Source organism: Labrus mixtus, chromosome 2 (assembly GCF_963584025.1).
Source record: "Labrus mixtus chromosome 2, fLabMix1.1, whole genome shotgun sequence".
In the NCBI taxonomy this organism is placed as follows: Eukaryota; Metazoa; Chordata; class Actinopteri; order Labriformes; family Labridae; genus Labrus; species Labrus mixtus.
In genome coordinates, this window is record NC_083613.1 from 8,599,097 (window position 1) to 8,620,248 (window position 21,152).

The 21,152-nt window shown below is 41.4% G+C and overlaps 3 protein-coding genes across 4 annotated transcripts in view; all 3 read left to right on the forward strand.

The window, feature by feature from the left end:
* The window catches only part of metrnlb (meteorin like, glial cell differentiation regulator b), a 7,495-nt gene extending 7,102 nt beyond the window's left edge, over positions 1-393 (forward strand). The window contains exon 6 of the mRNA XM_061026573.1: positions 383-393. Coding sequence (XP_060882556.1) covers positions 383-393 — 11 coding nt within the window. The remainder of the gene's footprint in view (positions 1-382) is intronic.
* A 7,310-nt stretch (positions 394-7,703) lies between these two features.
* On the forward strand, positions 7,704-13,601 carry LOC132983379 (polymeric immunoglobulin receptor-like). 2 transcript variants are annotated; one of them, XM_061049666.1, is made up of 8 exons: positions 7,704-7,842; positions 9,443-9,769; positions 10,884-11,204; positions 11,328-11,624; positions 11,732-11,806; positions 12,469-12,585; positions 12,677-12,747; positions 13,064-13,601. In XM_061049666.1, the coding sequence occupies exons 1-8, from the start codon at positions 7,809-7,811 to the stop codon at positions 13,220-13,222; spliced, it is 1,401 nt and encodes a 466-aa protein (XP_060905649.1). In that variant the 5' UTR covers positions 7,704-7,808; the 3' UTR covers positions 13,223-13,601. The 2 variants fall into 2 exon arrangements, with proteins under 2 accessions (XP_060905649.1, XP_060905657.1); XM_061049674.1 differs by lacking the exon at positions 11,732-11,806.
* Positions 13,602-14,305: 704 nt separating this feature from the next.
* Positions 14,306-19,180, forward strand: tekt4 (tektin 4). The gene is made up of 7 exons (XM_061049685.1): positions 14,306-15,064; positions 15,847-15,917; positions 16,009-16,152; positions 16,319-16,405; positions 17,308-17,443; positions 17,520-17,674; positions 17,801-19,180. The coding sequence occupies exons 1-7, from the start codon at positions 14,537-14,539 to the stop codon at positions 18,012-18,014; spliced, it is 1,335 nt and encodes a 444-aa protein (XP_060905668.1). The 5' UTR covers positions 14,306-14,536; the 3' UTR covers positions 18,015-19,180.
* Positions 19,181-21,152: the final 1,972 nt, after the last annotated feature.

Here is a 21,152-nt window from a genome sequence, read left to right on the forward strand (position 1 = left end):
ACTGAAAGACGTCTTCATGTTTCTGAGTATAACAGGGGCGGAGCGCCTCTAAAAGAGGACGTTGACAAAGATGCAAAGAGGAAGAGAAATAAAAGCAGATGAACCTTGGCCATCATTTAAAGCTACTTCTGCACTCTTTCTCAGTGCTGTGCAACTTATTATTGACTCTCAGCCAAACAGGAACATGGGCATTTCAATAGGAGATATAATGTCCTGTCTCAAATGTGCCCTGGTTGAGTGATAGTATGTTCTGTGTGCATCAGTGAGGTGGCGAATGAATGATTGATGAGCTCAAAATATTTGGTCCAAGTATTTTTTTCTGCTTGTGTGATCATTCTTGAAATGAAAGTTTGCTTTGTAAAAAGCTTTCTGTAAAATTTAGGAGTCTTCTGACAGAAGTGTACAGTATGCAGCTCTGTGAGTCTTTATCTACTGTGTATGTGCGTGTTTTGCTAATGAGAACAAAGGGTCTACATTTACAGAAAATAAAAATGCATCCTTTAGCATTTAGTGTGGTTCTGTTTAATTCACAACTGGCGAAAGTTTGGTACAGCCATACCCCTCTATTAAATCATTTTCAATCCTGTCCATATGTGTGAAATCCAGTTTGGCAAAAGGAACCTCAGTGTGGTTGGTTTGCAGATAATAAACAATAGCTGTTGACTGAACTGTAAAGTAGGAGCAAAAATTGGAGGAACAAAAGTTGACAGCCTCTCCATTTGCTCACATGGATGCAAACAAAGAGGTATTGTCCACCGAACTACCCAAAAGAAGAAAAACAAAACATAATGAGTGCTCAGTGACTATTATCTGGCTGGTGAGCAGCAGTGCGTCAGTGCTGGCGTAGCTGCCCCTGTGGAGCTTTGAGGAGCCACTGCTCTGGTTGGCATCCTCTCTTCATATCCTCTGTGTTCATGCATCACGGCAGAGAGAGAGAAATGAAAGAGAAGCAATTATATTTTCCAACCAGCCAAGCACGTCCAGTTCAATAGCTAATGTGTTCCTGTTCTCCCTTTGAGTATTCTGAAAGAAGACTTTGAAGGCCTGAGTTAGCATGAAGCATAAACTATTAGCACAGTTGCAACGAATACAACATTTTTGTAACAGCAGCATTGAAGCAAATACTTTCATATCAATATCCCATTGTGAGGACTTTAAGCTAAACAAATGTAAGGAGCTGGTAGTAGTCAGCAGCTAATGAATGAGCTACAGATAGTGAGGATTGAAAAGGGGAAGGACAACATTTACGGAAATATATCAGTGTCCTGACTCTTGTAATACAATGATTGATGTGCTGGAGCCCAATATTGATCATTTGACTCCTTGTGTCATTACTTCACACTGCCATGAATATTGTATGGTATTGTAACATATCGAATCGCTTGGAATCATATTCCCATCGTATAGCTTCTTATCGTACTGTAACATATCGCATCCTAACGCTTCGTATCATACTGTAACAAATCAGAACGCATCACTTGGTAACGCAAATTTGTAACAAATCGCATCGTGCCGCTACACTTCGTTTCGTTTTGTAACGTATCGTATCTTATCTTTGTTTCATAAGTTACACCAGGATTTCGAGTCCTAGGAATGAATGATATAATGTTTTATACTTTTATATAAGTAAAAAATGTGTTTTTGTCACAGGACATACAGTATATATTTAGGGTTGTTGTTTTTCAGAAGATGAGTATCAAAGCTGGATAGTAGCAGTAAGTCGCCCGTATCAAAGTTGCCTGAAAACAACTGTCATAAAGATGGATGTTTGATACTTTTTGATTTTGATGGGGATGGGGGGGGGGGGGGGGGGGCTGAAAGAAGAGGTGAAAGTGTGAATGACTGAGGAGGGGTGTTAGCTCCTCTCCCTCCGTCTGCTGTCAGCAGTTGTGTGTGTGTATGTGATGCTTTCCCTCTTTCCTCAGGAAGACCGAGAATGATTGGAATGTACCAGCCTACACAAACACACACACACACACACACACACACACACACACACACACAGAGACACTTGGATAAACTCCTCCATCAGCAGATAAAACTCATTTGAAGAGAATTAAAGAATCCATTCCTAATTTCTTACTTTAGCATGATGGTGTGAGATACTTTCTGAACACACAGAGAAACACCGGTCTCCAAGCACTTCATAACACTAAAGCAATCCAGTTTCTTATTGCCCTTCTATTGCTTTGTGGGACTCAAGGGAATGATTGAAAAGAGAGGTTAAAATAGTGAAACAGAGGCTGAGCTATCCTGATTTTAAGGTGTGGATAGAAAGAAAAGAAAGTCCAAGACAACCACTTCCTACAACTCACACAAACCCAGTTGTGTCTTCTTTTAAGACTATTCTTGCATGGTTATTAACCAACAACTTTCAGATGTAATGCTACAGTTTTTAACTCAAGAGTTTTGAAAAGTACAGATTTAATAGTCAGTTGTGATTAAAGCTAACAGTTTGTCATGAATAAGCAGACAGAGAGTAAGACATTGAGGGAGACATTAACGCATAGCTTGAAGGTTTAAGATAGACCCTAAAGACTTGAGAGGGTCGGCTATATTTAACAGTTCCTCTTTCATACACACTGAGGGCTGTGTGTGTGCGTGTGTGTGTGTGTGTGTGTGTGTGTGTTGTAGTATGAGAAGACCGTAAGACACGCGTCTCGCACACTGCTGACATGCAAACAGGCCGCAGTGCAGAAACCTAACCTGCTATAGCAACACCCAAAAACCCCTTGGCAACCCAACCTGGCAACAGCCCAGCTCCGCCTTGGCATCCTCGCTAATTCGGGACACACTTATCCCTCTGCTCAGGGGTCTTAAAGTTAACCTTTGGGTGTGAGAGTGTGTGAGATATGGAAACAGTTTGTGCTTCAGAATGCGAGCGGCACAGCTGAGCGGTCAGCTGGAGTCGAGGGAATGGCTGAGCTCGGGGAAAATACAGACGCATGCTTTCGCCCACATATACCACTACTGGTATTTCATAATGCACTGCCCTGTACTGGGTGGGGTCAGTCATTTTAAATAGTGGAACAGTATTTTAAGTTGTAAGTATGTCTTGTTCCTACTGGGGGTCCAAAGTAAACAAAAAGACAATTGATGTGTTCATAATCACAGTAGTAATAATAAACTATATCTATATAGGACCCAGGTTACACAGGTTACAATAAATAAATATATGGCAATAAAACAAAAAATATTAAAATCACAACATTTCAGTTGTTTGAACCTTGCTGTTTGTACCTTTAAAATATTTATTGCAGCAGAACATAGTTCTGATGTCTCGACTCAGACCTGATCACTCCTCAGAGTTTTAATTTACATGCAGAAATTTGAGGAGTGATGGGATGAGATCTAAACCCCCCCATTCGAAGCCTACAGGTGAATGCTGGGGGACGGGGGGGACGGGGGGGGGGGGGGGGGGGGGATGGTTTGGCTGAGTGCAGTACTGGTGCAGGTCAGAGCTGGCAACGAAAGAGCAAAGGGAGAGATCCGAAAATCTTGCAGCTTTAATAGACCGCTAATTGGAAGGAGGTGATGTCAGGTGATTATTAAGAATGAGGCATGTGAAGTGTGAAACCACTGATGCTTAAGTTGACTGCTTGAACTAGCTCGCAGATGTCGCGATTAATAAAATCATCATATCATATGGGAGAGATGGACTCCAAAAAACTATTCAATTAATGCAAAAATGTCGGATTCTGTCATTGTAACTGTTTCTGCGTTAATACCACACAAAGGGACAATTCTGTAAAACAACGCATCAGCAGAAGCTGAGCAGAAAAGTGTCAATGGGGCGGCAGGAGCTCAGGCTGTAAGGTCTGGAGGGTTGCCAGGTCGAGTCCTGGTGCAGACCACAGTATGACATTTTTTCTGAAGCTGGAGAGGTGCCAGGTCACTTCCAGAGTACTGCCTATAGGTGCCCTTGAGCAATGCACCAAACCCCCAATGTGTAGATGCCCCACTCTGACATCTCCTCATTAATGCATGTGCACAGGTCCTGTTTGTGCATGAGTTTGTAAGTGTCCTCTTATTTGAATCTCAAAAGATTTGGAGATTTGCATTCTCTGGAAAATGGAGTACAGTGCATGTGTGAAGGGGGGCTTGTGATTGGTAATGACTGATTTTTAGATTTGAGTTTAAACTTGATGTTCTATGTGCACAAAAGTCATCTAAGTAAGCCAGTAGACTAGAACTGAAGAGGAGGCATAAAGGTGGCTGCTTGAGATGCTGATTCATTTTCTTCTTTTCTTTTCAAAGATCTTCACTTTGGACCCTTTTTGCCTTTACTGATTGGACAGATGAAGAAAGACAGGAAATGTGGGGGGGGAGGGAGCGGGGTATAGACATGCATCAAACAATCTAGGCCAAGAGTCGAACCTGCGGCTGATGTGTTAACGACTCTAGCCTCTGTATGTGGGGTGCCTGCTCACTGAGCTGAACTGTGGCCTTACTAAATAATTTTTACACCATGCATGTTCCTACAAGGATGTTGGAAGCACAAAACTGGCAGTGGCTGTTGCATAGGGAAGACAGCTGAAATGAATTTGTTGGACGCAAGGCCTTAAGTGTAGTAAGTTGATGTCACACTATGATGTGCAGGAGGATATGAGGCTTTAAAAAGCACTGTTGATCTGTGGCTGTGAAAAAGCTTTCAGTGTTTTCTACAACTTCCGGGCTGACTTTGCTGACAGATGGAAGTTCTCAGACTGGTAAGGATTTAGGTGACCACTGTTACAACACTACCACTGTATGAACCTCTTTGTCAATCCTTTATGACAAACTACTCTAATTAATGATGACCTGCTGAACAGCGGCCTGTTGACAGATGACAGATAACATTATTTGATTTCAATGCATCACTTTGTAAAGTGGCTGCCCAAGAACTTAGCATGGCTTGTTACCTGTATGTTATAGAAGTGTCATGTAGAGGCTCTGCTTGTCAACAGACAAGGCAACTTATTGGGGCCCCAGAACAATAGAAGCCCCCAAGGGCCTTGTAAGGGGGCACCATCTAACAGCAGTTTCACTCTCAATGCCCTGCTGAGCGTTGCTACATGATTGCTGCAATGCTTGTGGGAGGGGCCCAAGATTGATTTTTCCAGAGGACCCTAACAGATTTTTAGAATCTGCCCTGGTGTCATGAACACCTGGGCCCAGTTGTTGTTAATAATCCAACAGGATTAAAGCTATCGGATGGAGCTCTATCTTGAAATCAAGAAAAAAGGACAATGTAATCGGATCCAGCAGAGTGCTGGATTCATGCTGGATTCACCGGGAGAAAATTGCTGAAACAAAAAACAGCAGATAGATGATATTTAAATACTTTTTTAAAAATTATATCTTTCAGAGTGCTGTTTTGCTTCAGCAACAAAGTAGAGAAGGTATAAATTAGGGATGTAAAACAATACTTGATTTTTGTTTATTAAATAATTCACCAAAAAGCATCATTAACACACATTAATAACAAATGCAACGCAGTGAGGATCTTTCAGCCTGTGTGGATTTTGGAGCCCCCTGTGGACAAGGAATGTGAAGTCCCCTTTAAAGCTCTAGTTATCTGGATTTGATGATCCTTAAAAGACTGTATCGTGTTCAGGTTGATGCCATCCAGTTTTTTCTTTGAACAACCAGGATTAAAGAGAGCTGGATTACGTGATCCTTTGCAGAAGAAAGTGGATTACCAAATCTCTATCATTTGTTTCTGGATTAGACCTTTTCAAAACCGGAGCCCTGCATGGTGACTGAAATGATACAGCGTTGCTCCAGCAGCTGTTTTTTGAGCAGCTGAGGAGGACAATAACAGACGTGAAGATGTCATTGGGTAATAAGACAGGCATGTGGGGAGATATCAGTCCAGGCAAGATGCTTCCAGAAGGTTACTGCTGCTCTCTGGTCCTCCATGTTGTGGCTGTGGTTAAATGGATATAGCTTGAGGCAGGGACTGTTCTGATGCCTCAGTAAGATTAAGATTTGGTCTGCCCTTCCCAACAACCAGTACTACCCCATGACCACAGATATGAGTAACAACGTCACTCTTTGTGATAGATAACAAAGTTTCAAATACCTCCACTGGACGTCTAAATCATAAAAATGTTACATAATTATACCCTATAACGGCAAAGTAGCAGTTTTTGACACAGAGAGCCATTCTTTCAGATCACATGACCTCTGCAACATATTTATGATTACTATGACCGCAGGTATTGATTAAGTATTGTTATATCCTATTACAATGTGGTAGAATTTGATGACATCAGGGGGGCACACCACTGAACTTGGCATGGGGTCCAGGGGTCTTTCTATTTTGAAAAAAAAATGTAGGCCTATAATGAATATTTTGATGCCAATGTATGTCCTCTGGGAACTTCATTATATTTAAATTAGAAATATATGAAAATGTCTCCTACAGAAAGGCAACATTTGATGCAGTAACAAAACTCTGTTTGTATGTATCAAGTTCACAACCAGAAAAAGGACAGCACTCTGGACTGTTCGTTTAATTGCCTCACGGACGTTCACGTTCAGCGTGAAACAGACAATTTTCACAAACCTACACAGGTGGGTCAGTCATACTAAATAGGTACCAGTCAATCCCAGCAGGGGACAGTCTCCACCACACAACTTTCAACAAAGAGATAGTAAACAAGCAGCATCATACAGCAGAACGAGAGGACAACAATGCCAATCAGTTCATAGGATGGGTAGGTCGATAGGTCAATGAAATCTCCCCATGTAAACCAGTTGGAATGAGGGTACCCAAAGAATGGATCCAATAAGTCTCTCGCTGCAGAAGCCTGTTACACGCTGTGGAAGAGCGCTCCATACATCATTAAATAGCATGATTTATATTTGTTTCAGTAACAGTATTTAATATAGATTGTGAGTCTGGTTGTTGAGTCAAATACTGTGTATGTGTTATTAGGGGCGCTTTTCCTTTTGGGAGGGGGTGGCCACAGGGGGGACCAAGCTCAGTGTTACAGGGCCCCTGTTGGCCTCTGCCTAGAACCGCTCATGCCTCCTGCTGTAATTTGTGTTTGCTGAAGCATAATGAGTGAGTTGTTATGCGAGTATAAGCATCAGTCACAGCAGGACTGACACAGAGGCAAGGAAATAGTCACTTAATAAAACAGTATAGTATAATATCAACTTCAACCTGCAGTTTGACTGAGGTACCCAGTTCATTTTAGGTCTATCCACCTCATATCGCTTGTACCGACTAGCAGGACAGAAAATGCAAACAGTGAGGCAGCAGCTCCTCCTACTGGACAAATGGCCTAACTGATTCACACTTGAGGTGAGTTGGAAAGCTGTAAACTGGGAGCTTTTGAGGAAATACAGCACGATAACAAATGTCTGGAATGTATGGGTCTTACAAGATAACCACTACTGTGCCATGTACCTTGTCCATTTTTTTCTGTATGGGTAGTTAGAGTATCTCTTAGTGGCTACAATGTGAACACTTGAACATCTGTGGTAAACAAACTGCTGCACTGAAAGAAAATGTTCCCACCTGCAAACCACAGGATTTATAAATAATAACCACTGGCTTCATTTAAGGGAAAGTAGCATTACTCTAAACTTTCCTTTCTTACAAGAGTCATCATTTAAAGTCAGTCATTACAAAGCTTTCCCCACACTGGCACAGAGTCTTTAAGAAGGATGAAATCTACTGATAGATGAACTTGGCCACACATTGGTGATCTGAACAGGGAAGTGAGAGAGTACAACATTTATGCTGATGCCTTTCTGGGTGTTATATTTCCGTCACAGAAACATTTCATTTCTAGTTTCTGTTTCCTTGCAAGAGCATGAAGATGTTGAGCCTGACGTTCATCCTGTGTGGTAAGTTTACTTTTCCACAATATTTATCATATAATGTTATTGATGCAGTTGCAATAGAGAGAGAGAGAGAGAGAGAGTAATATTACCAATGACTTTATTAATGTTGTCATAGCTACACTGCTGGTAAAGTTAGTGATGTATTTCTATTACTGTATAATGCTGCTTGAAATATATGGCTTTTCTTTGTGTCAACTCTATGAGAATACATCCATACATATATGATACTGTTTGTGTGCGTATTCATGTCCACATGTACAGGAGGAAGAAGAAGATGTGCCCGCACACTTGATCAAAAAGTTTTTATTCCGTTTAAATCACAACGTTTCGACCGGAGGTCTTCGTCATGTGACGTTGTGATTTGGACAGAATAAAAACTTTTTGTGGCATTTGATCAAGTTCTTCTTCTTCCTCAGTCGGATGTTTTTGCCCTGCACTGACATGATGTTCGTATAAAGACTAACTATTTCACATGCAGGTGCAAATATTCAAAGATTCCATTTATTTGTCATTTTTCTTATGTATCTGCGTACATACATAAAAAAAAAGACCAAATGCTGTTCTCCCAGCCCCAAGCAGTGTGACAGAAAGAAAAACATGTAACATATAGACACATAAATACACCTAAAGATCTACTAAGGAATAAAATCAGTTCTACAAGTACGTTAATTACAATATAAATAGCACCGACAATATAAAGTAGAAAAAACTAAAAAAAAACTAAAAAGAGCAGACAAGAAATAACACAGGAAGCATACAGTTAGCACCACAGTTTTTCAATCGTGTCTAAAGTGCAGTGTCTATAAAGTGTGAGTGCAGCACATGCCCCTCTGATACTGATACTGATTAGTGTGACAGAAGAGGGGGGCGCAGTTTGTTTATGATCCTGACAGCCTGTTGAGCATTCTGCTTGATTTAAAAGAAATGCTCCGGTACCTTTTGCCTGGCGGAATGAGGTAAAACAGTTTGTGAGTTGGGTGGTGGGAGTCCTTTATGATGATGATGCTGGAGGCCTTGCGAGCACAACGCTGATTGTAAGTCTCCAGCAGGAAGATACATATGTACATTTGTATTTTTTGTTTTGTTAAAAGCACCATGTAGGATATGAATATGGTTATCATGAAGATCACTTAAATGTTAACGCTCAACTAAAAACATCCACTATTGATTTCATTTCATTGATGTTATTTCACTAATTATATTTATTTAGTTACTTATGTATTGACAGAAGTACACTCCACTTCTAAATCTACTGCTTTTGGACTTTATCTCATAAAAAAAGTATGTTTTTCAGTCTAAATTAGTAAATGGACAGGTTGTCAGATGGCCTAGAGGTTATGTCTAGCGCCCTATGTGCAGAGGTTATAGTCCTCGTCACAGCCGCCATGGGTTTGAATCCGACCTTGGCCGTTTGCTGCACGTCTTCCCCCACTCGTTCCTTCCAACATTTCCTGTCTCTCTTCGACTGTCCTATCCAATAAGGGTAAAATGGGCCAAAAATATGTCTACAAAATGGAATGGACCAAGTCGTGAATGTAAAAGACATCAAATTTGTTCTGTTTTTGTCTTTTTCTTGACATTCCTTGTCGTCTTCTCTTCACAGTTGCTCTGAGTGGTGTCAGCAATTCAGCAGCGCTGATCACTGTGTCTGGATATGAAGGAAAAGCAGTGGGTATCTCTTGTTCCTATGGCATGGGTTATGAATCTTATGAGAAGTACCTGTGCAGGAACGACTGCGGTGGCAATGATGTTCTTGTAACGACGACAGAAACAAGTAAAAACAGATTCTCCATCTACGATGACAAAGAGAAACGAGTCATTACAGCCAGTATTTCTGGTCTCACACTAGCGGATGCTGGGAAGTACTGGTGTGGGGTGACCAGGACTGGGACAGATACCTACACTGAAGTAAAGCTGCTAGTCGGAAAAGGTAGGTCAAGAAAGAAAGAAAAAAGACCCCAGTGCTGCATTTCCATGATGTAAGAAAGTCAAAATCTCATCACACACCTCGTCTTAAAGCAAATTAAAGATTGTCCTGTTCATGCGTCTTGGGTGTAAAATAATGCTGCTGTAGAATTGAACAGTTTGTCTCATTAGACCTTACAGAGGAGGGACGTTAAAAACTACATTCACTCAGGGACTCGATTCATACTAAAGTGCTTTCCTGAAGTATTTCTGTTATCTGCTGTTTCATACCTCCGCTTTATTTTATTTCACAGGCTCATTTGGCCAGTTACACGTATTTGACAGATTTTTATAGAAACTCAGCAGATTCATCTTACCCCCTTGTAAATGGTAAATGGACTTGAGCTTGTAGCGCTCTTTTATTCTTCTGACTACTCAAAGCACTTTTACACCACAGGTCACACGCTGATGGCAGAGGCTGCTATGTAAAGTAGTGTAGTACTAAAGGTTGGTCTTGGCCTCGAAACCGGTCTCGAGGTAACTTTTTTAAAGGTCTCTGTCTCGTCTCGGAATCGCAAGAATTTTGACACAGTCTCGTCTCGGTCTGAGCAGAATCCAGATTTTAAATGAAGACCTGTATATGTTCAAGTTGTTTGCATTATATTCCAGCAAAGTCTTTCGCAGAGGGGCAATCCCCTCCCCATCGTAACTTCAGAAAGACTCAGCCTCTCTGGGATGCTCTTTTTATACCCCATCATGTTGTTTTGTGTCATCATGTGTACTTTTGTAAGAATTTAAAACTTATTGTGAGCATCAAAAAAAGATTCAACATTTGATATGTTGAATTTGTGATGTTCTCTATCATATATGGGGTTTCAATGTTCTGCAAAGCATCCCAGATAACATTATACACAGCGTCAAATGATGATCCTTTAATACTTGATGTATTGTTTCAACTAGTTAGTAGAAATAATTTACATGGCTCAGTACTGACCAACTATTAAACTGCTGACATGTAAATATAAAAATAAACAGCTGTTATATGTACACAGGAAATGTTCAAATCTAGATTTTGTGGTGTGATGTTGTTGTTTTTTTTACTGAAGATGAAAATGTATCAATGTTTGATTTGCTGACAGACAGCTGCTGTGATCAATCTACCAGAATACAAAGTTATGAGGACAGCTCAGTGGACTTGAGTTGCCCGTACGAGCAGAAGGACCAGAACAACCTGAAGTACATCTGCAGAGGAAACCAGCCCTCCACATGTCTGCAGCAGGCACTGGTCACATCTGACTACAAACAAAAGGGATACTTCAGTCTGGCTGATAACAAGATGTCAATGAAATTCACAGTGACCATCACCAGTTTGACCCTGAAGGATTCTGGGCCGTACCTCTGTGGTGTCCAAAGAAAGTCCGACCTGGATGTTTTCACTGCTGTTAGTCTGGAAGTCAATGGTCAGACATCACAGTTCGACCCCATCCTATTTCTTTCTTACTGCTGATAATCTCCTCTAAACATTAATAGCATATTGCATGCTAGAAGGTCTAACTTGCCCTGAATGTCTTTCTGTTTGGCAGAGTGGTGCTGTGTGGAGTCAAGTGAACAGAGCGGCATTGTGGGGCATCCTCTTTCTATACAGTGTCCCTACCCACCTCAACACTGGGATAACAGAAAGTTCCTTTGCAAAGGAGACCACCGCAAAAACTGCACAGATGTGATGAGTCAGAGCAGGTTCTCATTACAAGATAATGTTTCTTCAAGCTCTTTCTCGGTGATGATCACAGGAACCAAAGTAGAGGATGCCGGGACATACTGGTGTGGTTCAGACTCACAGTGGACGGTGGGAAACTACACCAAGATTCATCTGTCATTAGGTAGGATTACAAAAAAAGTAACGGCATAACAGTCAAAGTTGAGTAAATTTTAAATTAAAGGAAGTTACTTTGCAGATTCAAAATCCTACGAATCCTTTCTCTGACAGACTTTTCACAGCAGACCAGTGTGCTGAATCCTGTTGGATCAAAAACAACGTCTATCCCTGACAGAAATGTCAAAGGTGTGTGTGTGTGTGTGTGTGTGTGTGTGTGTGTGTGTGTGTGTGTGTGTGTGTGTGTGTGTGTGTGTGTGTGTGTGTGTGTGTGTGTGTGTGTGTGTGTGTGTCTGGGTGCTGTATAGCTGTTTTTATAGCTGACAGGGTCAAAGAGCAATTTTGTGGTTGTGTCTCCTCCTTCACCTGCTGTTCTCATTCACATGCTCTCTTTACGTTTCTCTGGCATCATAAACAGTCACAAATACAGCAAAAAAGAGAATAGTGTTTTCACACATTTAAAAAATTCCTGGAAATTTCCTGGAACTGTCAGGGTGAGCTGCATGTATGAATGCAAAAAAGCTGAATTTATCGCCTGGACTTTACCTGGACTTTTTCCTGCCAGCCCCCGTAGTTAGTTTACAAATTAAGTCAGGGTGAGCCAATGCGTGAGCAGACGGGGGTGATGAAGTTCATATCATAGGACCAGTGTGATCATGTGCACGTAGTGAAGCTTCATACTCTGTTTTCTTCACAAGTATGTACTTTACACTCGTTTTTGACACTGTGAAAACATCCAACATTTACCATTCATTCACCAAACCGGGTCGTGGCTTTTTTGTTTTCAAGCTGGTGGTAAACTGTGATGTGAGTGTGTTTGTATTAACACCTTGTTTCCCCCCCCTCTAAAGATGCAGAACACTTCCTCTCTGTGGGTGTCACGTTGCCCACTGTGGGTGCCATCGTCTTAGTCATACTGATCATTTCCGTGGTCATAATCTATAAATATAAGTGTCGCAGAGCACAAGGTATGTTGAACGAATGCGTGCACAGAACCATGCATTATCTACACATGTGCATGAAGAGCATGTTTATTTATTTCTCTCTTCATGTCTCAAGGAACCAAAATCATAGAGAAGAGGAACCAAACCAAGGTGGCAGGAGTGGAGGAAGTGATCGATGTGGCAGATGTAAGGAACTGAAAGTCCAAACACATGCTTTTGGAAATTATGATGAAAATCGTCATCATGACTAAAAGAAAAACTTAACGAATAAGTATTTTTTGGCTCTGATGACTGAAGTTCTAATCATAACTGTATAGACACACACACACACTCTCAGAAATGACAGGAGATTCATACACCCACACACTCTTATGGGAGGAGACACAGAGATGAACATGAAACAAGGAACAAATGTTATAACATAAGGCATTTACGTAAATGCTTAATAACATGAGTCTAACATTCCTCCTTTATCTCTTTATTTTGCTCATGCTTTTTTTAGATTTATGAAAATCAAGGCGCTGCAGTGTGCTCAAAGCAGGAGACCTCCAAATGGCACAGCTCCTGTCACCAGAACGACAATGATGATGTGTACCAAAACTGCTCTACAACAGAAGATATGTACTGTAACCAGAGTTACATGAAGAAAGCCAAGAGATGAGGAGCATGGGAATGAATTAACCGAGTCCAGAAGTTGTATATATCTTGTATATCTTATAATGGTACAGCTTTCTTGCTTATCATTATTGTCAGTAATAGAAGTTAACCTTGTAGGAATCTGTGGATAACCATTTCACTAGAAATACCCATGTTAATATGTGGTAGTTAATGTTCTATATATGTATCTTTAGTTAAAGCAGTAGTTCTCAGACCTTTTCTGTCATGCCTCCCCTTGGAAGAGGAACCCCCCCCCCCCCCCCCCCCCCCCCCCCAGTTCACACTGAAGTATTGTGTACAAACAGAGGAATCAGTTGCACTTTCCTTTTCTATATTCACCAATCATATCTTCTTCAAATACTAACATTAAACTGTCTAAGAGATTTCATATCCCTGTCTATTATTTTTTACTTAAAAGGTACAACAACAAATGAGCAACTGTTACATCCTCTAAGTTTCTTTGAGCACTCAAAGAGAAGATGTAAATCCAAAGTCACAAGTTCTAACGAAAGGAACTGTGTCACATTGACAAAACAGAGAAAGCTACAAGCAGCTTGTTGTAACACAGCCCAAATAGTAAATTGTCATGACCTCCCTTCTGACAAGGCAAATAGGTAATCATTGTTTAAGATACAGCTTGGCACCTGGGATGGCCAATCAGATTTCAAGGAGGGCCCAGGCGGACGATTGGCCAGATTTGATAGGACAGTGAATAGAGTAGGAAAACGGGACAGAATGTTTTGAATGCACAATTGTTTTATTAAATTGCTATACACTGCTGTTTGTGGTAAACAATGACTTTACTTGTTCACATGCAGTATCAACCACTTCCTCTGTGGGAAGCGGTTAATTCTATTCTATTCTAAAAACCTGGGTTTCAACCTCTGTAGTAAGGGTATCTGCAACATTTTGAAAAAAATTCAAGACAACATCGGCAGCTACAAACTAATAATCTGGCTAAGTTTGAATACTTTTCAAACCTTGATTAAAAAAAAAGATTAAAATTGAAAATTGTTTGTTTTCCTCTTTTCTATGAGTTTGGCTTCCCCAAGAGGTTTTATATCATCATCATTGTTAGTCCAATTTAAACTGTTTTGTTATTCCCTTGTAACACAATCCATCCTTTGAGTCACTTGATCCAGAGCGTCTGCCTGAGCTGCTCCTGCCAACATGTGTAACCAGGTAACACAAACCAAACAAACAGCCCGATCTGCTGTGGGACTGTGAACTCTGCACCTCTGGAGCTACTTTTGATTCTTTGATAAACACACAAATTCAGACGAGAAAGGTCCTTTGTTTTTGTTTTTAATCATCAAAAATGAGCTCAGATGTGTTGGTGTCCAGGCCACACTATGACGGCAGAGCTGTGGCTCAGGGGGTCCAAGAAAAGGACCCTCCAGTACAGCTGGAGGTCCCACAGCCATCCTCGGGCTCAGCCACAGCAGGGTATCGGTCCGCTAAATACACCCCGCTAGAGTGGTTCTCCAACTACCACACCATCCTTCAGCAGGCAGGAACCGACCGATATCAAGCCCAGAGCATCCAAAGAGAGTCCAAAAGTCTGTACCAGGACGTTGAGTCAGCCACTCTGAGGACCCAGGCTGAGGGAACCCGTTTTCTAGGGGACAGGCTACAAGAGATCCACCACTGGAAGTCAGAGTTGCAGCGGCACATTGAGCAGCTGCTGGCTGACACCAAAGCACTGCAGGGGCTGAAGACAAGGCTGGAGAAAGCACTGGACACCACTGAGACGCCGTACGCCATCGCAACAGATAATCTGAACTGCAGAGCAAGAAGACTGGGACCAGACCTGGTCAGAGACTCTGTGGAGGATGAGCTGCTGAAGGTAATCAGTAAAAAAAAAATGAGACAGGGCATCACTTAGGATAACCTCTCAACATGACATTTAAAAAAAATCACAATATGAAGATGCAATGTGACAAACAAAGTGACACATCCAAAAACCAAAAACACATCAATTTAACTGATAATGAAAATGATACATACAAAATATAAAAAGAACACAAAGATGTCTGTGTAGAAATTTTAAAACTGTTCTTTTCAAAACCAATACTGAACTTAATAATAAAAGGAACCAAGCGGCAACCCCCGGTTCTATAAAATGAAAGCCAATGCGGAAGTCACATACCAAAGCCAAAATAATCGTTTTACAGCATCAATGAACAAGAACATTATTTGTTATTGTCCTCAAGGGCACACACTGTAGTGGGGGGGGGGGTGAAGTTTTTTTTAAACGGCTCTGTTTTAATGAAATTCCGTTTTATGAAAAATACTTGTTATCCATAGTAAGGCCCGTCTGCTGACATGATTGACCGGTGAGCGTAATGTAACGGTTCGTCAAGAGGCTTAAAACCCGCCTCAGCTCCAGCTCTCAGTCTGTCGTTAGGTTGACTGAAAGTTAGGTTGAGACAGGATTTCCATCGCGGTGGCGGCTGCCGATGAGCCTCCAGAACCCCTTATTGTAACAAATGGCTGACATCAAGATTGATTGATTGATGGGGGTTGAGGGAAGGCATAAGAGGGAATAAAACCAGTGTCCAACAATGACACAGCCCCAGCAGAGGGCCCACTCTTACACTAACATGGTTTGGATTGTTTCTCCTGTAGGAAGTGGATTTAATACGGAGCATCCAGGCTCTTCTGAAGAGAACTACAGCTCAGGTCGTCAGTCAGATCAAGTGAGTGTCCAAACCTGTTTGTAGACTATATCCTCTTTATCTTCATAGAAATGAATAATCATCATTGAGAGTGTCTTTGTGTGTGTGTCAGGATGAACAGAGAGGCCAAGCAGACATTAGAGATGGACTGGTCTGATAAGTACCAGGCCTACAACTTTGATGACCACAGTGGGAGATACAGTAACATGAGCCCAGACACACGACACCACCCCAGCTCAGCAGCCATGCATGACCAGTGAGTCTACGTGTGTGTGTGTGTGTGTGTGTGTGTGTGTGTGTGTGTGTGTGTGTGTGTGTGTGTGTGTAACAATATTGCAGAACAAAAAAAATGAATCTCTATTATAGAATATGTGAAAACATATACATGACTTCTGTACAATCTGTCCTCTGGTCTGTGTCAGGGTGAGTAACCACACAGCATGGACCAAGTTTACTCAGGACAACCTCTCCAAGGCCTTACAAGACGAACAGGCCACCCACAATCTCAGGTCAGTGTGTGAAAGCTGCCACAAAATCCAGTTTTATGTGAAAAACAGGATCCAGTCGAATAGTCCTCTATGGTTAGGAAGATTCCCGACTGAGTGTAACGACCCAGAAGTGTTTTAAGCGTCAGCCATGAGGCAAGCAAAGTTCATTTATTTAACACATTTCAGCAACAAGGTATTCAAAGTTCTGCATACAAATCATCAAAAGCATTACGCCAAAGGGAGAAAGAGACATTCAAATATGAAATGTAAAAATCACTAAAACAACATCACAGAGAAAAGGCAAGGAGCGCTGTTGCTTCTTTTACTATCTTATTTAACAAAGGACACGCTGAGCATCCTTTAGGAAAGGAGAGACGAAAAAAAAACAGACAAAACGAGTCGACTTCAAGTGACCTCTTGACCTTCCAGCCGTCAAGTGGTTGCCATGGTTACTTCTTCCTCTTCTTGGCGGATTTGCTAAACCAAGTGTGTGCATACTGCTACCGGCTGTATCGGACTGTGCAAAAGCTAAAAGCTGCCTCGTCCTGATTGGCTGTTCTGTTTGATAAACTCTAAAAATCCTCAACGAGGTCATATTTAGAACAGTTTCCACGTGTAATGGCTGCATTTAACAACACGGTGAGAAGGCACTGAGCGATAGCTGTGCTGTTTGTAGTCCATCTTCTGGAGTTTGTAGTTTTTACACAGCAGACCCTTGTGACATCTGTAACATCTGCGGTGTAAGTGAAATCAGATTCCCTTATCACTGCGGCCATCTTTTTTTATCTTCCTTCCTTGTGATGTTTTTCATTGAGTTAAAGGAAAAACGGATAGAAAGAACTTTAGGGAGTATTCTTTTACTTTTCGAGCCATGTTTGATGTTTTCAGTAAAAACACAGTGATGCTGTTTGTGTGTGTGTCAGATTGCTGGTGGAGCGTGTGCTGCAGGACACCACAGACGACCTGAGAGTCCAGTGCTCCAGCGTGAACCGAGCCTTCAGCCTTCGCTGTGAGGAGCTGATCGAGGCCAGGACCCAGCTGGAGATGAAGCTCGCACAGGTAGACAACAAAAACAAAGAGTTATGGGTTTATTTTGAATGGATTCATGTTCTATCTATCGTGTGATTGTGTTTAGATCTTGGAGCAGATCGGGGCCCAGGAGAGGAACATTGTATCCCTGCAGCAGGCCATCCACAACAAAGAGGCCCCACAGAGAGTCGCCCAATCCAGGCTTTACCTCCGCTCCCTCAGACCCAACATGGAGCTCTGCAGAGATGAACCCCAGCTCAGGTACACACAAACACACACACACACACACACACACACACACACACACACACACACACACACACACACACCATGTCTCATCTGATTCTATCTCTAACTTCTTCTTTTTTGCCTCCTGCGTGTGTGTAGTTTGGAAGGGGAGGTGCAGCAGATTGATGCCACTCTATCATCTCTTCACCAGCAGCTGAGTGAGGCCAGAAGCTCGCTGGCCCACCTGGAGGAGTCACGCGTTACAGTTGAGAAAGACATAAACTGTAAAACCCACTCGCTGTTCATCGAGAGAGACAAGTGCATGACTCACCGTAAACGATACCCAACCGTCTCCACGCTGTCCGGTTACTGAAGACCAGAGTCTGTGCAAAGTTGGATTTGGTTTTGCGATATTTTACAATAGGTTAAAGTTTTAAAAATAAAAGATAATGTATTCTCTTGGATCTATAAGATAATCTCTTATCAAGAAAGTGTGGAAAAAAAACTACAGTTATTATCACACTCACACATTCATAAAACCAGTGTGGGGTGGAAGGTCCACAAGGCGGAGCGGCAGCAGGGTGTCTGTGTTTACAGTATACTGTATACGCAAAATCCTGCAGTTCATCGAGGGTCCACAAGAGGCTGGCTCCAAGAGCGCGGAAGTCACATATACACCACATTAAAAAAGTCTGTTTTAACAGCAGAAATTAATGGTTTGACAGCCTGGTACAAAAAACGATCTTTGTCTGATTAGTTCTTGTTCTCATGGGCACACGCTTTACAGGGGTGCATTTTTATTATAACTCATCCGTTTTGATTCTGTGAACGATACGTGTTATTCATAATTAGGGGCGAGGCTGACATGATTGACAGGTGGGCGCGATGTAACGGTTCATCAAGAGTCTTAAAACCCGCCTCAGCTCTCAGCCTGTCGTTGGGTTGACTGAAAGTTAAGGTGAGACAGGATTTCCAGCATGGCGGCGATGAGCCTCCTGTAGTAACAGATTAGATGATGTCACTCAGGCTTCCATGCCATTATTATTTACAGTCTATGGTATTCACCTAATGACCTTGGGCTTTATTCCTGTTGCGTTACTGATTTACATGATTGATCAACAAGGAACAAGAAAACTAGACAAAACTGTGAAGATAGATTGATGATAAAATAACAACTGCACAAGTCATTTTCTAGATTGATGGCTACATAGTTCTCTTACAGGGCTACTTCTAGGATCACTTATGACTTAATTAAGTAGTTTTATAAGTAAATCATGCAGCTGATATAAATACATAAGCTGGTATGCAGAAGCACTCATCTCATGACACTCAACCTTGTACTACAGATGAACAAATAGGAGTGCTGTGCTCTGGTTAGTAGTTAAAGTAAGCAGGATATTTTGAAGGCGATAATTAAGGGACAAATGCGTCCCTCAATGACAGACTTTGGTCACCACTGTGCTCGCTGCTCAATTTATCTAGGCAGAACTGTGTTTAATTAGAGTAGATCTCTGGCTGCTGCAGTGAAGGACGATGATTTACAGCAGAAAAAAGAGGAAACATATGTGACAGTAAAGCTGGCTTGTGTCAAAGCATTGACTCACCATACTGCCATGTACATTAACACAGAGAGGTTCTGCTTTTGGGGCTGCAGGGTGTTGCAGTGGTCAGCGCTGTTGACTTACAGCGAGGAGGTTGTTGGTTTGAATCCCCGTCGGACAGGAGCCTCATTGTGTGGAATTTGCATGCTCTCCTCGTGCATGTGTGGGTTCTGTCTGGGTTCTCCAGCTTCCTCACACAGTCCAAAGACATGCTCGATAGGTTAACAATCAGTCCAGGTTGTACCCCGCCTCTCGCCCAATGGCATCTGGGATCAGCTCCAGCGGCCCACGTCCCCGAACGGAAAAAAGTATAGATAATGGTTGTGTAGATTCTGATATTATAAGACCTCTGTGTCTGTGCACCATTAAAAACATGCAAAATGTGGCTTTCTTTTTTAATGTTCATGTACCAATGTGTGCATGAGGAAGCCAATAGACAAAACCTTGAAGAACTTCAAATGATGACAAGCTTTATTTATTGGTTTAAACTGTTTTGTTCCTCTTACCTCCCCACACTTCACTTCTCATCGACCTGAACTGGCTAAAGAAAGAATTGGATTCTTCTAACATGCTTCAGAACGTACTGCAGAGGGCTTTAAGGGGTCCACATCCTTATTTTACTGTAAGTTAGTACTTAGCGGTTAAAGAGGAAGTGAGTTAAAATAATCTTTATAGATTGTATGATGTTACTGTTCACACAAACAGCCACATGTAAGAAGGTGAGAAGAAAGGTGAGAAAATGACTCCCACAGCATGTGACAGCAAACACGTTTCACACGTTCATACATGAACGTCCTCGGCTCAAAGTTTCACACTTTAACATCTGAGGGTCACATGGTCAATTCTTCTCATTTCTCACAAACTTCAGAATTCTTCCCGTGTTTGTATTTAATTTATTAAGTCAATGATTGAGCCGACATGCCTGAATATGAAAGACTTATATTCAGAGACATGTGAATAAACAGAACATGAACATGAACATAACTGGCTTTTCTTTGATTATTGCACTAATCCTGTTTTGTGACCAAATTAATAAAATATCTTTTGAAAAGAAAATAGAATAAACGGCTTTACTTTAAGGATTTATTTTCATCATCTTAAAAAAAATAATAATAATTTTGGTTTTCTGGATTTTGTTTGGTTGCACAAAAACAGGATATGACAAAATTGCCTTTTTTTCCTGAAATAATACACACCAAATATTACAAAATGATTGAACTTGTATGTCAACATGACCTCCAATTCAATATTAGAGTCATCAATAGTAACCCATTGATTGGAGAGAAAACATTTGGGACTATTTAGAGCCACAATAGCCTGCCGGTTATGTCACACGCACCATGTACAGAGGCTCTAGTCCACACTGCGGCCCTTTGCTGCATGTCATCCCCCCTCTCTCTCCTCCCAAAATGTACTGTCTCTCTTCATCTGTACGATCTAATAAAGGCAAAAATCACCCAAAACATATCTTTGAATGTGGGTAGATTTTAAAAGTGACTTGTTTTTGCCAACAGTTTTTAGACACTTCACACCTCGCTCTTCTGCTGCGACACTTTTTTTGTGATTTTTTTTTCACTTCTATTTTAACTCCAGCTCTTGACAGATTTATGTGTGCAAGACTTAAAGCTACTTGTCGGCAGACCATATTCAAGTTGATTTCAAGTGGGTTTGTAATTTGAAAAGGGTTAGGGTTAGGGAGTGAAACTGAACACTTAACACAACAGTGATGACGGATGTTTCAATGGGAATTTCCTTGCATCAAAGTTCGGGAAAAATCAATCAAATAAATTGACCTTATTTTATTCAATAAATGGTCTGATTAATACTTTTCATCACATTCATAATTCGATTCAAAAAGTTATCCTGAACAATGTAACTAGTGGTAACCTCTGGTGTTGAAAATGAGGCCA

What these genes read in the sequence shown, in the direction of transcription:
- tekt4 (XM_061049685.1), top strand. Translation starts at nt 14,537, where the DNA reads ATGAGCTCAGATGTGTTGGTGTCCAGGCCACACTATGACGGCAGAGCT. An exon ending in TCAGCAGCCATGCATGACCA is followed by an intron (nt 16,153 to 16,318) that starts GTGAGTCTACGT and finishes GGTCTGTGTCAG; the next exon opens with GGTGAGTAACCACACAGCAT. An exon ending in CAGGCCACCCACAATCTCAG is followed by an intron (nt 16,406 to 17,307) that starts GTCAGTGTGTGA and finishes TGTGTGTGTCAG; the next exon opens with ATTGCTGGTGGAGCGTGTGC.
- LOC132983379 (XM_061049666.1), top strand. Translation starts at nt 7,809, where the DNA reads ATGAAGATGTTGAGCCTGACGTTCATCCTGTGTG. An exon ending in TGTTAGTCTGGAAGTCAATG is followed by an intron (nt 11,205 to 11,327) that starts GTCAGACATCAC and finishes TCTGTTTGGCAG; the next exon opens with AGTGGTGCTGTGTGGAGTCA. An exon ending in AAGTGATCGATGTGGCAGAT is followed by an intron (nt 12,748 to 13,063) that starts GTAAGGAACTGA and finishes TGCTTTTTTTAG; the next exon opens with ATTTATGAAAATCAAGGCGC.